Consider the following 17,719-nt stretch of genomic DNA (forward strand, 5'->3'; position numbering starts at 1 on the left):
TGGGGGGTCAGATTACTGCGAGGGGCGACGGTCCACGCTGGACCTGGCGCCTTCCGCGCCCTATCTTCATCACCTGAAACCGCCTCTCCCGTTTTGTTGTTCCTGAAGTGATGCTGTGGGGGGTGGGGTTGGGAGGGAGAAGGCGAGAGAGCGCATCCATTTGATATATTAACGGACAGAATGTATTCATCTCGTCTCGCTAGAGGCACGCGGACAATAGCTGTTGGGTGATTAATGGTCTTAAATGATTAAACGAAATGTCAGTTTAAAAAATAATTTGTTATATAGAATGTGTGTTTTTTTTATTAGTTACACATTGTGCGCTATAAGGCAGGGACAATTTATGTTCATAATAAGGTTATGTACAGGGCATTTGTAAGAATGATTTATGTTTTTGCAAACATACATGTGCCGTGCCTACATTCATTTGTGTGTGCGTCTTTTACACATATAATTGCCTTTAAAGTGTCGTCTATAATTCCTTTAACCCGTTTAAAATGGAGATAATGGGCGGAGAGGTGCATGCTTGGAAATATACCGAGAGACAGGAAGATATGTACAAGATAATGAGTATTCAAGTCAGAGATATAATCGTGATTTCTAAAAATTGGCCTTGGACAGGACACGTCTCTAAGCAGGGATGATGTATGTACTGGATGTAGAACTTATTTTGTACCGTACGTAGTAGCCAACCGTGCTGATCGGGGTTGCAGGGGAAGGACAACAAACCAAACACAAAAAGCAATTCTAAAGAGATGAGATGGGCTACTGTCGAGACTAATAACCACAGAGTGGAAGCCAGAGGATGGAACACGTCTGAGAGTACGTCCATCGTGGAGATGGTACGATTAAATCAACTTCGTGTGCAGGGGCTGCATGTATTGTTGCATCGTTCAAGGCCTTTGCGAGATGGGCCACATCTTGGGTACCTTCGTCCAGCAGTGGAGAGATCATTGCTGCCGCTGCTGGTGATAGAATGGGTCGGGGGAGCAGGGGGGCAGCGCTTCAGCCGTAGTTAGCGCAATGCTGTGGGTGAACCTGGTCACCTGAATTTCGATTCCCACGGCTAACATCAGTGGCGAGTGATATCTAAACCGATCAATCCCATAAAATAGTGCTTAATAATCGATTCTATTTTTTAACATTCGTGTATATTTGTAAAGATAATACATTTACCTTACTTTCGAGATCATACACTAGGTATCCACTGTTATATATGCACGCACGCATGTATGTGTAGTGACGCTCTCAGAGACACTAGGAGTAGGAGGCACTCTATTAACAGCCTTCACAGGTTACAAAGGTAACTACAGCTCCCAGTCAGGACAGCTTGCAGACTGCCTGACTGACGACGCTGAGATGGTGACGACGGCGACGAAGACTTCCAGCAGCCCGACGGGATCCACTCGGCCACGGTTCCCTTCTAGAACCTACTCGCGGATTCCCGGGCTGACCTTACGTGCCCCCTTCTATCACCTTTGCCCTACGTCCCCCTCTCTCTGACTTATCACGTGACCTGCTGACAGTCAGGGCTGCTGCAACTGCAGATCCCCTTCTCTGCCAGCAACCAGCGCTATGCTACGTTGTGGCCCATTCCATGTCACTACACATGGAGGCGTGCGTGGGGAGCAATCGGTGGCCATCCATTGAGTAGGTACGCAAAAATCTGTCAAAACTTGACCCCTCCCCCCCTCCCTGTACGCACGCGGACTTTTTATCCCCGCAACCTGCGTACGTTCGCCTGACGCACCCCCCCCCCCCCCGTATCCTATAGAACGGACGAAATTTAATCCATGCAGAAACGATCAAGGATTAATAATATGAACGTGTTTAGCAAACAGATAGTCCACCGCCAGACTATCTAACTCATTTGAAGGCCGATGTAGACAAATTATTATTGAGGCTTTACCCCCCCCCCCCCGTTTCCATTGCGTACGCACATTGTCAGTAGACCGCCCCCCCCCCCATGCGCAAGCGTACGCATTTGGGTTAACCCCCTTCCCCCTCCATGCGCACGTACTAAATGTATGGCCCCTAGTGCAGTGATTAGTGCACTGCGCTACAAACATGGCTACCCGAGTTGAGTGGCGAATATTTGAACCGTTCCAGCGCCTTCTCTAGGTCGAGGCAGCCTTAATCAGTATTCGGTGCGCTGTGTAAACATAAAGAACTGGCAAAGGCAGACGGGTGTGGTGTTGGCCACCCATCCCCTCGTCAGCCGTGCCGGCCTTCATAGATGCTCGCTAAAGAGCACTTGCCCCAACAGTCTGTTACCAGCTATACGGGGTGGTCTTTGTCAGCGTGTAGAGGGTAGAGTGGTGCGTGTGGCGTAGAGAAAACATTAAGTACAAGTCAAGAAATTATCGGACGTATTATGTCACGTGTAAAGACAGGAACCACGAATACATTCGCTGACCTGGACATCATTTTCGAATATTTTTTTTTGTTCCAACCGTTAGTGACACAAGGTTTCCGTATAAAATGTTTACCATGTGGTAATCACCTACCCGCAGCTGGATGAAAGCCTCCCCCAAAGGGTCGTCAGCTTCGTTCCCTTGAACGCGTTCCCCTCCCTTTGGCTGTCGCTCCGTGGCTAATCTCGCCATCCCTTCTTGGCCATGACGTTTACTCGCTCAAAGCCCACCCAACTTTTGGTTGACAGTCACGACCAGGGCTCGTCAACCTGCGGTTCCGGAGCCGCATGCGGCTCTTTAAGTGCCTGCTTCGTGACCGTTACTGATGAAGGACCCACCGTCTCTTATTCACCACCACAGTGCATTGCGGCTCTTGAAATATGGAGAGGGTTTTTTTACCGAATTAGAACAAAAAAGGCTTTTCTTGTTATTTGGGTTGCCGATCCCTGGTCACGACGATGTCTTCAATTCGCGAGTATTCTTGCGAGTCACGGGGTTTTTTTATATACTTTATAGCGCTATGTTATTTACACTTACAAAATGTACATGTTCATGTGTATACAGTTTAAGAAAAAATAATGGAGCAATTGTTTTTTAGAAAGAAAATAAAAAACTAAGTGATTTCCTGCTCACGTGAGCATTGAAGCGGTGTTCAATCTGCTGCTTACAGCCATGCAAAGCCAGTCGTGGAAGTTCCACATTTACATTGCGGGGGCGAGCTTGGTCCATAGGGTTACCTCTGTTGACTACCCCATAAAGTGGCACCAATGGTATCGACCCAACGCCCCAACGAGAGAATATTAATCCGCAAACCTTCAGATTGCGAGACGCTCGCTCGCCCAGGTGACCGGTTTACAAACACGTGCAGTGTATAGCTACGGTATACTAGCAACCCGCACATACATTGGACGTATATGATACGTGAGAGCAAACAGCACAACGCGACACATCAAACTAGATTTATGTTGTAATTAAACCAGTAGTAATGACAATTGAATCAATGTAATTAAAATTGGGCACTGATATGGTATACGGATACAACGATGCAACACGCAAGGTGATTCATCAAGGATTGTTTTTTATTGTTTTCAGGAGTGATCACGTGGGCTACCGTGAAATAACTGTTGCCACCAACATATTAATTTTGCCATCAACATCCATTGTATTCTGCACTGCATGCTATTAAGTCATTGCATAATCGTTAAATAAAAAAAACATTACAGCATAGGCTTTAACAATAAATGTTTAACAATGTACAAAACATTTTTACAAGGCGCCGCACTCCGCCCCTCACTTCCCACTCGCAACCCCCCAAAACGGTCTTATACGGTATTAAGCAAAACGCAGGCTGCAATAATTACGACGTCATATATCTATATATTAAGAGGAGATTGCACGTATAAACAATAGTTTAGGACGAAACGTTGGCAAATTAACATGTAGACATGACCGTGTCTCCAAAGGACGCGTGGTTGCTGCTGGTTGATAATGAAACATATTTGTAGATGCACAGCACCGCCTTTTGTCTCTCCACTGCTGTTACGAGGGCCTTTGCGGGTCGGGGCGGCTTAATGACCATACTTCACCACGCTGGTCCGTTTCGGGTCGCTGAATACGGGCAGCGCAGACCACATGGGAGCATAGAATCACAGTCCAGCGATTGGTTTTCCTTCGCCCCCCCCCTTCCGCTGACCAAAGCCTCTTTGCGCAATCCGTCTTCGGAGGCTATTTGCGACAAGTTCCAGTGCTTGGTGGTCCACCCATCCAAGGGATATCCACGCTCATCCTCCTGCGTCGCGTCGGATTGGTAATAGGCGTGTTACGTTAGCCACACAACAACGAGTTCCGTAAAATAAATATGAAATCGGCGAACGTGCTGGGAGTGGACCGCATTGGGCCGTATCAAGTGTCCACTGTCCGATCATGGTAATCAATGGTGAGAATGGCTTAATGCATTTCCTCGCGAGATGATGCGAATCTCTACCCGATGCGCACTTACAACAGTATGCACATATATTTTGATGTAACCATTTGCTTGACGTTATAATGGCATTGCCATGACATTCCCATGCCGACCATCGGAACATTGAATATCGCGCTGCGCCGTGTGAACCCTCCAACATGAGTTCGCTTCCCAGCCACGACTATAACGTCCGTGGCGAGTGATATCAGAACTCGTCCTGCTCCCAACACCCCCCCACACCCCTCCACTTCACAAACCCGCAACTGACCAGCGTGGTGAAGTATGGCCATACAACCCCCATGACCATCACGGCGTGGGGGAGGACTTCATGCAGCCGTGTGTATTGACAAAAGGGCTGTCTTTATGGCGACGGTACAGAGCAATAACAATCGTAATTTCCTTGCATTTTAATTATCTCTCGCAATGCTTTTTTTCCCTGTAATCATTTCCTCGTCTATCGATTTTAATACAACGTGTAATGCGGCGATATTGATGTCAGCTTAAGCTGTTGTAGATGAATAAAAATAACGGACTCGACTATATTATTGCCTGAAAATAATTGCGCGGTTCCCGTAGAACACGTTGTTAAAGCTGTAGGTAAGGGAAACGTGGCGAGTGATGGAGATGGTGGATGGGTAGTTGGGTGGAAGGTTGGGTCGATTGTGAACGTCGATTCGTATGATCACGCGTGGCATGCATGTGATCGCGTGTATAAGAACGCACTTGTGTTAAGAGTCATATCCGAACCGGTGCTTTGGTTGTCCCCTCACACCCACACCGCATTTACCAGCGCGGTGAAGTATGGTTAAGAGGTAAATAAAAAAATATGGCCAGTCGATGTCAAATTGTTATTTTGAAATAATAAAAACGTTTTAAAATGAACCGAATAGTGCATCATTTATATTGTTTAAATCATAACTTTAAAAAGAATCGTTCTGCTGATAACTTGCTATTTTTGTCGATACGTGTTATAATATTTTACATTTAAACAATATTTTAGCATATTTTAGTGAAATCTGTTATCATTTTGTGAAGGTACGATTAAATATAAACACATGTTATTAAAATGTTTAGGTCATTCTTTGTAAATGCTTACGTGGGGAGTGTTACCTTTTGCTTTCTATTACGTTAATTTACCGAAAGAACCAAGAATATGCTTGCAATAATTATTTATTTATTGCTTCTTGTAGCTAAACAAATATAAATTTAACATTAAATTAAACACATATTGCATTTTTTTAAACCCCAATATTTGTTCGAGCAAATAAGAGCAATTTATAGCCTTTTCATATTTTAAATGTTTTGGAATTCCATTTTAACAGCTTTTAACAACATACATCTCAACGTTAACTACATTTGATCCAAAAGCAGAATCTGTGAAGTATATATATACGACATATTATACATCTAATGTAGTGTATACTATATCTACTTCCACATTGCGTCTGTTGCAAGTCTTTCCCGAAGATCATCTCTCCACTTCCATCGTATTCCACACTCACCCATTACGATGACAATCTAACTCACCATGTTATTACTTCTACTGCTGCTTCTCGAGCAAATATATTATTATGAACATTATCATATCGCCGACCCAACTACAAATATTTGCTCCCGCACCTCCGATTAGCACGGTTGGTTACGTACGGTGCGGAAGAAAATCAACGTACGCACCACATACATTCGCAAATATGTAATCATCCATGTCCACCGTTCCCAAGTTTCCTCTTATGACATACAGTATACATACACTCGAAGCCCACCCGACACAGCATCATTATTTTGTCTGTTCTAACACAGCGAAAACCTCACCAGCATCGTCATCATTAGCAAACAGCCATGCTCACTCGACTGTTGAATGAAGGCCTCCTCAAGGTGTCGAGCGGACATCGTGGCTCAGTGAGAGTCAACTCCGAGAAAGGTAAAACACAATCACCTGGCCTTTACCTGCACTCTGGCGAACACACGCACGGACCTCGTCACGCACGCCACGAACACACGATGACCCTAAGGAGGAGAGGCGGAGGAGGTGGGGGGAAGGAGGTGAGATGGAGGAGGATAGGTAACACCCCCCCCCTCCACGCAGGATTTCGAGGCGGCTTTGACGAGGCTTGGCTCACGCGGCCACAGGCACGCATTAAGTCCACGTAACCCGCGCTGCTCGTGTGCCCGTCTGTCTGTCCGTGTTGAAAAAAGGGGGCAAGGAGATTGGATTGATGCGAGACGAGCGTCGGCGCGAGCACAAAGACGCGCGCGTGCTCGCTGCTGGTTCACAGATGTGATGCTGCCATCTGCGGGTCACATTTGAAAACTGACAGTGGGTCATGAACACGTGGAAGGAAGGATATTTATCCTAATTGCACCGCCACGTGACCAATCCACAATTTGGTCAAACTAGAAAGAGGTACGGCGAACTTGTGACAATACACAGCAACCATGTGGTATAGTAATTTGACTTAAATTTCAACGATATATACCACATATTACGATCGTTATTCAAAGACGTATCATCAGTCATCCACGATCTCGCGGTGCAATAATCCACCTGCAACACGGGCTCATTTTATCGCTCCAACTCCATGATCGACGTATTCCCCAACGCGTATTACTTTGATACAGTGTTGGTTTAAAGGCATATTGTGAAGAGTGTAATAGGTGGAGGCTGGCTGCCTGCTGTGTGGTAATCTGTATGGAGCATCGCACACCATTATGCATATTTATGATCGTACATTGGGTCGTTTGGAATCATCCCCACAGCCGGTCTGCATATAGACGCGCCTATTGACAGACGGGTGAATTGCAGTCGGCACACGGCACCACGAGCATTATTATAACGTTGACCTCTGCTGAGTACCCGAAGCAGCGTCCTCTTGTGTTGCCTTTTGTTTGCTTACTTTGCCTTTTACAATAGCGCCCGATGAATCTCCCAATTGTGAATTTGATTTCAAACTTGTTTCCTTTTATTCAGTTATTTTCTCAATGGTTTTATGGGTGGGTGCTCGTTCGCAACACTTTTCCAGCTTTTAACACTCTTGCTAACGGATCGTTTGTCTTCAATAGACCTGCATATTCGACATTTTTACTGCGGTAGTTTTCATTGGCGGTGATGCCTGATTCTTTTATTTATGTCATCTTTTTTGCCGTTAGTAACTGATGAAAAAAGACGGGGGAAAAATCAGCAAAAGGAGCACATGAAACAATATATAAAGCATTTATTAACTGATAAAAAATAAAACATAATTGATCATACACAGGGATGCTTGAGGCTTGGGAAATACATTTGTCAATTATTTTGCGACTGCTTACACCAGTGTTCTTCACACATTTTCAGAGGGGGGCCACTTTCGCCGATAAGACATCAGTGTGAGGGCCACCACACATTTGACACCATTGGGTTTGACAACATGATGTGGGGTGTTTCCACATTTGTGTATTGTCGGGTGGAGGGGGGGCACTTCAGGAGGTGCACAAAAGGCCACCAGGGGCCGCTAGTGGCCCACGGGCCTTGCAATGAAGACCACGGGCTTATGCAGTATTCATTGTGGGTAAGTAGCCTTGGGTCGGAGACGCCACACGGTGGGATCTGATGGTCGGTGGTAGAGATGCACAGAGGAACGACAGCCAAATGAGGGTACTCACCGGAGAGCACGTCGATCGTGGAGATGGAGCCATGGGGTCAGCTCGTGTACAGCAGCTCCATGGAGTATTGCATCTCAGGACCGTGAGAGATGGTGGCGACGTGAATCATTCGTCGAGCAGTGGATATATCATGGCTGATATTTCTTATACTTTGTTGATACCTTTCATATACTTTGCACTACTAGTTTTTTTATTGTTCCTTGTTCTGACGTTGTGACCCGCCTCTACTAGATATCTGTGAAAATGAGCTTTATAGCTCATCGGATTCCTCCAGTATAAATACATATTCTGATTCTGATATTCATGTAGCCTGCGCAGATTTACATGGTAATGATAATTTAATTGATGAATGCTGCCACCTGGCGGATGTGAGTCTCATCGCGGGCTGTAACAGAATCAGAATTTTATTTTCTGGATGAATCCGATGAGCTTAAAAGCTATTTTTTTTTTTTTACAAATATCCAGTAGTTTTTCACAGATGTCCAGTAGCAATAATAACATTGGTATCTATTAAACCCCACTATCGATGAGTAACTCTGTGGTTTCCTGCTCAAACGAGTGCGGTATCTCTTATTTAGAGCCACGACTCAGTGGAAATTCCACACTGCTATGACGGGGGACATTCGTTACGAGTCAATAACATTAAATGTTGTTTACATTTCGAACCAGTAAAAGTCCAAAGTGAGTAACCATAAATAATAAATACTTTCCGGCCTTGTGTCAAGCCACTGCTGGATAAAGGTCTCTCCATGATTTTCGGTCTTGGGGGTTGTGAGACCATGCTTGATTAAGCTGGTCAGTGCGCGTTGATGAATGGGTGGCCTCGAATAGTATGTATGCTGAACTTATTTCGCTAATTGGAGGTGCGGGGGAAGGACAACAAACTAAACACAACAAGAAGCAGTTCTAAAGAAATTAGTTTTCAAGGGTCGGTCCAGATAGCACACGCCACAATGGTGTCATCCATGGCCGGGAATCGAATTGAGCTCGCAGGGTTCATAGGGCAGTGTGACCACTGCGCTAACCGCTGCGCCACCGCTCGTCCCGCCGCCACCAAATGCATTCGGTGCGGGGAAAAAAAGAAACTCGGAAATATCTGCAAAAATCGATTAAGCTGAGTAAGCAAAGTTCACCGGCGATCACTCTTTAGCAGTTCAGACAACTACTGCAGAGCGCTCTTATTTGTGACGTTACTTATAGTCCCTCTTTAAAAGCCATGGGAGACGTAGAAAGCAAATCGAACATGATTGCGAACTTTGTGGGATATTGCATAATGCATAGCTTCTGCATACAGCACTGACGTGTGATAAATTGTTTCCACTGTTAAATGCCCATTTTTATTAATTCATAGCGCGTGTTACACACATCGATATAACCATTTTACACATGTGATTTTTTTTTATCGCGTATAACAATTCAAATAATTTACTCTTGATATTTAGATGTTATCGTTAGTTTTACTCTTTGCTCATAACCATTCCTGTAAGTTCTCACAAATGCTCCGATTCAAGGAGGTGCTGAACTCGCAGGCGCTCTCTTCGTGACCTTGTAAATAGTTTGACCCCGAATCCCAAATATTCTTCTCCCCCATGCCTCCCAATAAAAACGACTTAACTGCGACTGAACGGACGCACTCAATTCACCCGTGAAATCGATCCGAGTTCGTTGTGGACAACTTTAGATTCACGGGGTATTCTAAAGGACAAGGGGTTGTTAAATGTCACGTTCATCTCAATAGCTTCACAGTGTATCTCTAAATAAGGCAGTTGACAGCGACGTTACAGCGAAAACATAAAATGTATTACGCACAGTACCAAATAAAAAAAAACAATTATAGAAAGGTAAGTTTGGTGTCTTTGACACGTCATGAGAAAACTAGAGCTATAAATACGGGATACATGTATAAAACAAGCGCACGTGTTTTTAGTGATTTGCGAATGTGTACTCCTATCGAGTTTTTTTGTATTGTTTGTTGCTGTAACGTTCTGACCCGCTCCTACTGGACATCATCGGATTCCTCCAGTAGAAATACAAATCTTGATTCTGACATACAAATGAGCTTAAGTCATAACCGTCCCCCGTGCAAGAATGAATAATCGATTAATAACGAACGCGCCACGTGACCACTTCCCACTCGCATTTATATTTCGCACCACGGATAAAACGGCGCTCCCCACCCCCTCAACCACCCAAGGGGACTTTGCAACCCCGCTTTTGTATTTCCCAACGCGGATAAACCTCCCTCTGAAGGTCTCCAGCCGAGGTGGGGGGTGGCGGTGGGAGGTGTGGGAAGGGGGAGGGAGGGCGTCGTGTCCGTCACGTGCCACGCTTCTACCCAATCGGAGCGCGCGGCCTGCGACAAGCCTCCCACCGTGACGTCACCTCGCGAGCCGCGCATGCGCCGTAGCGACCCTAAAGGCCTCGCCACGCACAGCCAACCCCTCCGCCCCCCCCGAAAGCACCACCACCACCACCGCGCGACTCGAGACGCGACGAGCGCCGGCACTCGGCCACTGGGAACGCAGACATCGCCTCGCTCGCTCGCTCCTCGGGCTCGCCCTGCGCTCGCCGCCCTCTGCAGTCGGTAGGAAGGCCCGCGCGCCGCTCGAGAGCCACCCTCCCCCCCAGCTACGGTGTAAACAACGGGGGTGTTGGTGGGGTGCGGCCTGGCGGGAGCGCCTCGGCCAGGCGAGCCCAATTGCATTGCGGCACTTGGAAGAGTTTTTTTTGTTTGTTTGTTTGCTGCTGCTGCTGCTGCTGTTTCGTCGAGTTGTGTTCCGTTGCGCGTTGGGGGTCGAGCGCCGTGTGGCCGTCTCGTGCCGAGAGCGTGGCAACAAGCGTTGCGCGCGAGAGTTGCGAGCGAGCGGTCTGGTCGCCGTGACAGGTGGCGAGGCCTATAAAATCGGGGCTTTGCACGTGCGGGATGGGGGTCAATTGTGGAAATGCTGGCGCGAGTTTTACGACTCGCCGTCGGCACGAAACGTCGCACCGATTGGCGTCCACCGGCATTCACGGGGCACCTGGTTGATCGCGGTGAAAGTGAGACTCGCTCGTTGCCATCGAGCTTGCCAACCCGTGCCGCTAGGCCCACTCTGTTAATCACTAACACGCATTTAGCACTCGGCGTAATTGTTGTCTGAACGTTGTGGCTTAAGAGTGTTAGCATGGCTTTCTCGTTCACACTCGCATTAACATCGTGTTTACCACGCCTGCTGTTGATACAACTTGTTAATGTGAATAAAATATTCACATTAATCACCAATTAGCATGCTCTTTTTAGCAGTCATGGCTATCGAAATCATGAACTTTTATCGCGAAGTCCTTCCGTCAAGCAGAGATGAGTAGGAGGTCGCTCATTTTCCTCTGTTTGCTGCCCTCAGAGTCTGGAATCCCATTGCCCAATAAGAGCTTATTGGCTCACAGGGTAATTCAAACTACACTGATCCGTGCAGGCGATTTCAGCCTCTGTTCAAGTCCACCAGACTCCGAGATCTTTTTATTTCCGCGCAAAAAAATGCGCCCACCGTTTTTGTGACCGTCCATTAATGTTTGCCATGCATTGAAGCGAAAATAGGAACTATTGGTAATGTGTGACAATAATTATACCAATTCGTGGTAATGATAATTGTCAACGCATGACCGTTACCATAATCACGTATCAGGTATGTTAGACTTTGCACATGTGGCAGTTAAATAATTCGAATTCATTGTTCGTCCTCTGGGGACCGTGCCCTCATCTAGGGAATGTGGAGTTTCTGCTACTGTCTGACACCGGCACTTAACATAATTGAAGACGCTTTGGACCAGATTTATAAGCTGGCAAACGTTTAATGGTTGTAGCTTCACAATGCGGCGAATCTGTCTTTTCATCAACATCGAAATCTGTTCATAAGTCTACCAATGCAGAGAGCGTTTGGCTTTTGGAGCGGGAAAGTTTTTATGCTTTTCCTTCGTGGGTCAAATTTCTTGCTTAAAACGTTCAGCCGTTCCCACCCGTGTGTGGGTTGTCTCCACAGCGGTTGGCAGCAAGAGCATGTTGGAGAGCAGGCGTGAAACCAGGGAGGTAGTTGTGGTCCCGAGGTGTTGCAGGCCATATGGCTGTGTAAGCAATAGTGGCTGCCGATTAATATTAGGCTGTAAATGGTGTGTAATGTACAGCCTGTCATCAATCAAATGCTGGATGAAGGCCTCCCCACAACCTTTAGTCATGACAGTTTGACCATGCTCACGATGATCAGTGAGTTTGTGGGCCGGGGTGCCCATGAATGGGTCGGATATCACTCGCCATCGCTGGTGTTGGCTGTCTCCATACATTAAATTCGTGTCGCCTGGGGTAATCGCTTAGTGCACTATAACCACTACCCCCCACCCTACGCTGAAACGTATCAAGTGATAAATACACGTGTAGTGTTTATGTAATGCTGCGAGACCTTTTAACAAAACAACTCCTTTACAAAGGCGGGCACAGTTTTCAACGAGGCCGCGTCCTGGCACAATGTGTGGCACCTATAAACCAAACATTAAAAAATATATTTTACCAGGTAAGGCCAACTGTGCTATATAGATTTTTTTTCAGAAGCGACCTGGCCACAAATAATTATATCTCAAAGAAGAAGTGGTTTATGTGGACATTTATAGCAGCCAAATACTCAGAACCGCATGTTTCTAAATGTGGAGAGGAAAAACCGGAGGAGCTGGAGAAAAATCAGCGCGACCACGGGGATAACATGCCAACTCCAAATGTACAAGCGTTAGCGTCCGGATCGAACCTACGACCTGTACAACCAGGCGAGGAAGTTCAGATCTTGTCACCGTGGCGCGCCTATTAGAGTTAAACTGTTCTCTCTGCTGCCTGTTAGCGCGCGTCGGGGGGCGGGGGTATATGTGCGTTATGTTGCCTCGGTAATTTTACACGCGGCTGCAGTCTGGAGCAGGTGTGCAAGCGGTGGCGGTATTTTTAACAAATGATCTCAATCCCATTGGGTCTATAAAAGGCAACCCTTAAGCTTCATAAAAATATGGAGGGTCACTTTAACAGGTCTGTATGCAATGCTGAGGAATATGTTTGATTATTGATATTATACATTAATTTTATGCTGAACTAAACTGCAGGTTACGTGGTGGGCATTATTGTGTACAAAAAATCTACATCTGCTTTAACGTCGGTGTTGGTGACTATAACTGTTATAGTCGTTGATTTGGCAATGGTTAATGTTTACGTATGTATGTTGAACTTTCGAACCGTATGTAGCCAACTCATTCTAAACGTAACTTTTCTTAATCTTAAGGTATCACTTAGCACTGTAGTGCCATAGGGACACAAACAATATTTAAATAGTGTCTACTTACAACATACTGTTTAAACCGGGCTAGTGTAATATACCATTTTTACAATTAATGTGTGAGTATAATATTAAGCATTAGTTAAAACGTATCAAAGCAATACACTTTTATTGGTTAAGATTATATATGTAAAGTCTATGACCAAATCACCTGGAATACACCAAATCTCATTAGAAATTGGGCACTTAGCAGGAGCGAGCTTGGATAGTGCTAGGATGAGTGACCATCATGCACAAACAGATTGCCATAGGCTTTTGGATGGCTTGCATGGTAGGTAAGCGTTGTACTAAAGTTAAGCTCTCAACTTGCCAGTATGGTGAAGTGTGGTCCAGTAATCCCCCACTACCTGCACAAGAGTGGGGAGGCCCTCATTCAAGTGGCAAATGTATTGTACAATATTACAATTCAGGTCAGTAGAATATTGAGATTCAATTAACATTTAACAAATAATTAAAATGAGGTAGAATAACTCAATTATAAAGTAAATATGAACATGATTAATTACAATTACTCTTTTTAAAAAAATACTCCAAAGGTTACATTAAACATTCTATGAATGAATGTTTGAAAATATTCAATAAAAACTTAGTTATTTTAATATTGTTCTGAAATTAAAACAATCGCACTTCCGATTATAACAGTTGGCTACGTACGGCGCGAAAGAAGTTCAACACATGCGTACAAACACTAGTCATGAAATCAAACTGCAAATGCCATACCTTCATTTCTTCTCGCAACTGATTGAGCGCTGCCACTCCAATGTCTCCGCAGGCTTGGTGTGGCGAGCGTGTGATGATGAAGACTCCTGGTTCCGGCCGTCCCTCCGCTGGCCCTCCTTCGCCGGGCAACATCCCCTCAGTCCCTGGTTCGGCCATGCAGCCGGGCGCCACAAACAATGGCAGCAGCGGTAGCAGGAACGGCCCTCCGATGCAGATGCCGCCTCAGCCGATGCCCCTGCACCACCACCATCACCACCACCACCCCCACAATTACCCGCATCTGCATCACTTCCAGCACATCCCACCGTCTCACCACATGCACCTCCAGCACCCGCAGCAGCACGGCGGCGGGGGCCCTGGGGACGAGAACCCATTCGCCGACTTCATGTGGATGGAAAACGAGGAGGATTACAACAGACAGGTGCGTGGGCCTGTTCCGTACTGCGCGTGCACCTAGAGCGCGCAAAAACAGGCGCAGACCCAGAAAGGCATCTTGTTGACTGAAATCGCACTGCTGAAGCAAATGCAACGGTGTAAATTTAAAGGGGCCGTCAGTTTTTTTAAAAGTAAATTTTACGAGCTGTAATATCAAAATTGTGATACGCTCCCCCTGCCCTTCACTAACCAGACACTGGCCAGCGTTAAAGTTTGGCCAATATCCCCTTAGCTGTAAGTGGATTGACACAATGGCTGTAGATGTAAACATCTGATATATGCGTCCATACACAATGGATATTTCTTTATGAAACTCCCTGCAGCAGAGGAGCCCCACGCCGTAAGTTAATTATGCTGGAATTTTTAAAATTTTCCTCCAAGATTGTACAAGTGCAAAAGACATGGAGTTATACCATTACCACCTAGTGAACCACTGAATTATGAAAAATTCAACAATGGCATTGAAGCAGTCCATGACACATCAACTAAAGCCATTTGCTAACAAATTTGGACATAGACATACAGGTTCCTATTCATCCAATCATATACAAGAAGATTGTAAGAACTCAATGAATGAAGGTAAACATACTTTCCCCATGTGCGCACAGGTAGAGCAGGAGCTGTGGGAGGAGGAGTTCCTGGAGCGTTGCTTCCAGGAGATGCTGGACGAGGAGGAGAGTGAATGGTTCATCCCGTCGCGTGACCTTCCACGCCAGGCGGCCGCTGAGGCAGCAGCGCAGCTCAACGGTCTGAGCCTGGGCGATGGGCCAGCCAGCTCTGCTGCCCCCGCGCAACCGGTGAGCATGCGGACTGGGTGGTGGTGGGGGCAAGGAGGAGGGTGGCAGTGCCCTGCGCACACTCGTGCGATCTGACATTGCCTTGCTGCTTTCAGCTCGTGAGCTTGTCTGTGATCTCTACCGCAAACAGCCACAAAGCTGTAGTGTGGGTTTGTGGAAATGTGCAAGCCGATGTTTGCTTTTACAAGGTCGATTTGAGCACAAAGAGGCAGTCATTGGTAGGGAAGTGATTGCACCGCTGTTAAAGTGACAGCATGCGTAGAGTGATTTGGATACGTATGTTTACATTTGGTACAGTTAAAAATTGCAAAAGTTGTATAAATGACATAGCTCGCACGTGGTTGCTTGGGCGAATTTTCGTTTGTGGATGAGAATTAGTTCGTGGAAGTGCTGCTTTTCAAACATCTATGCAGGGCAACAGAGGATACATAAATAATTAACGAATTTGAAACCTAAGAAAATCTAATATTCTCCAATAGGTTGCTTAACGTATAACGAAATACAGATGGTGGAATTGTAACATTTTTGTATGCAATGTTAACTTATCCTCTGCCAAATGCCATATCACTGGATCTCCTGCACAAATTCAAAACATTTTACGTATGTTTAACTGTGAATAGCTTGTATAAGTGCCCATCTTGTTACGGCAAGCTGTTTGTTTACAGCCAGTTAAATTGAGATGTGTGCAAGTGATCTGACATGGTCTCTTGTCTACCTGTTGCAGGTTTCCAGCAGCCTGAACCCCAATGCCAAGGAGTTTGTCCCAGGAATGAAGTACTAGTAAGCTTTCGAGGCAGTTGCGAATGTGGGGCCAGTATGTTAGAAAGCTCTTGACTGACAAAACTGGGTTCGGCTGAAGGGCAGGGCCTTGTCAGACTTTGCACCCAAGTTTGACCGTGAAGCTGCAGGTAAAATGAAAAAGTGTTTAGTGACGATGTGCAACTCCTGGATTGATTTTGCCCATCGGGATTTGGCAACATAAAGGTGCAGCATTTTGGAATTAGGAAATTTATCGTTGGCTTGCCTTGAAGCAAAAGTGCAAAGTTAATCTTGTTTGAGTAAGTTTCTAAGATGTTTCATGAGACATAGGATTGCAATTAAGAAAAAAAGTGCATCAAATTGCCGAGTTTGAGTTGTCCTTTTGTTTTCCCCCCCAAACCAAACACTGTAACAAGGTACTGGTACTGGCAACTGTACAGTAACTGGTCTTGGATCAGTGTTGAAACATCTGTAAATATTTGTCTAAAGAAGCAGTGGTTTCCTACTTTCCAAGCAAGTTTTGAGTAATGAGTCACTTTACTCTTCATCAAACCCGGTACCCTCTTTTCTAATCTGCATAAATAATCTGTAAATGCACAAGATCTGTGAGGAGGAACACATTGGTTTGCATTTGGCACTTGCCTTTAAATAAAACACAGTGAGAGAGGAGAGCTAGACTTGGAATTTGATATGTTTCTATTCATCTCATCTGATTAGATTTTAATGTAACAGCAGTGAGCTACAACGTTAATTTTGAACAATTTCTAAGTCTGCATTCATGGAACAGTATTTGCAAGCATGTTCAAGCCATGGTCAGTATTTCCTGACTTCCTGTCTGGAATAAAAAAAAATATATCCCTTGTGCATTGGTTTTGCACTAACTGCCAAATGAATGTAGAAGCATTTCTTTTACGCATTTCCAGTTTTTTTTTATGGCGGTGCTTTTTTAAAAATAGGTTCGGAAAGATGAACTCATTTACAAAATAATAAACCATGCTAAGGTGTGTTAACACCTTTTGGCCATTCATCCTGTCACTGAAATGGTAATTTTTCTACTAGTGGTGCTCAATCTTTACTTTTTAAGACTGATGCATTTTACAACAGTCAATAAAAAATGAACACTAACATAGGAACCCATTGCATATCTTTAATTGCAAGGACAGGAAACTGCTGCTCTTGATTTAAGCCCTTGCTTTTCTTTTAAGACTAAAACTTTTCAAAGAAAATTTTGCTGCGGCTTTGTGTAAAAAATAAACGAAATACAAAAAAAATTCAAAAAGTTAAAATTGTAAAAATAAAAAAACTATTTAAAAAAAGTGTCCAACTCGCAGCACCGTTGGCAAAGTTTTTGTTCCTGTTGTCTCCGTACCAGTTTTTTTCCGCAAACCAAAATTTAGTTTTTTGTTCAGCAGACTATTAAATTGTTGGCTGAATACTTCAGTTGCTGTAGGTTTTCTACCCAAAAAAGAGCCAGGGTAGCATTAAGTGTTTACTCGCAACACTTCTCCTTATCTGGCTGCTTGTTCTGGCAATTTGTAAACATGTTTGAGCTTTGTAATAAATGGTGGCGTCACCAAACAACTGGAGTGTTGACTCTTGCCCCCTTTGAAATTTGTAATGCTATTTTTTACAAATATTGTTTTTCATTTT

General features: G+C 45.1%; 1 protein-coding gene across 1 annotated transcript; it reads left to right on the top strand.

The window, feature by feature from the left end:
- The first annotated feature begins 10,408 nt into the window (after nucleotides 1-10,408).
- On the top strand, nucleotides 10,409-17,655 carry LOC116940546 (uncharacterized). Its single transcript, XM_032950505.2, has 4 exons — nucleotides 10,409-10,600; nucleotides 14,131-14,499; nucleotides 15,122-15,310; nucleotides 16,035-17,655. Exons 2-4 carry the CDS (start codon nucleotides 14,152-14,154, stop codon nucleotides 16,089-16,091), a joined length of 594 nt encoding a protein of 197 aa, XP_032806396.2. The 5' UTR covers nucleotides 10,409-10,600; nucleotides 14,131-14,151; the 3' UTR covers nucleotides 16,092-17,655.
- Nucleotides 17,656-17,719: the final 64 nt, after the last annotated feature.

This window comes from Petromyzon marinus, chromosome 9 (genome assembly GCF_048934315.1).
Source record: "Petromyzon marinus isolate PM22_M1 ecotype Great Lakes invasive population chromosome 9, UKy_Petmar_22M1.pri1.0, whole genome shotgun sequence".
NCBI classification, from domain to species: Eukaryota; Metazoa; Chordata; class Hyperoartia; order Petromyzontiformes; family Petromyzontidae; genus Petromyzon; species Petromyzon marinus.

Excerpts from the sequence above, each read along its gene's own strand:
- LOC116940546 (XM_032950505.2), top strand. The coding sequence starts at position 14,152 with ATGATGAAGACTCCTGGTTCCGGCCGTCCCTCCGCTGGCCCTCCTTCG. Across the intron at positions 14,500-15,121 it reads AGGAGGATTACAACAGACAG|GTAGAGCAGGAGCTGTGGGA; the intron begins GTGCGTGGGCCT and ends ATGTGCGCACAG. Across the intron at positions 15,311-16,034 it reads CTGCTGCCCCCGCGCAACCG|GTTTCCAGCAGCCTGAACCC; the intron begins GTGAGCATGCGG and ends TACCTGTTGCAG.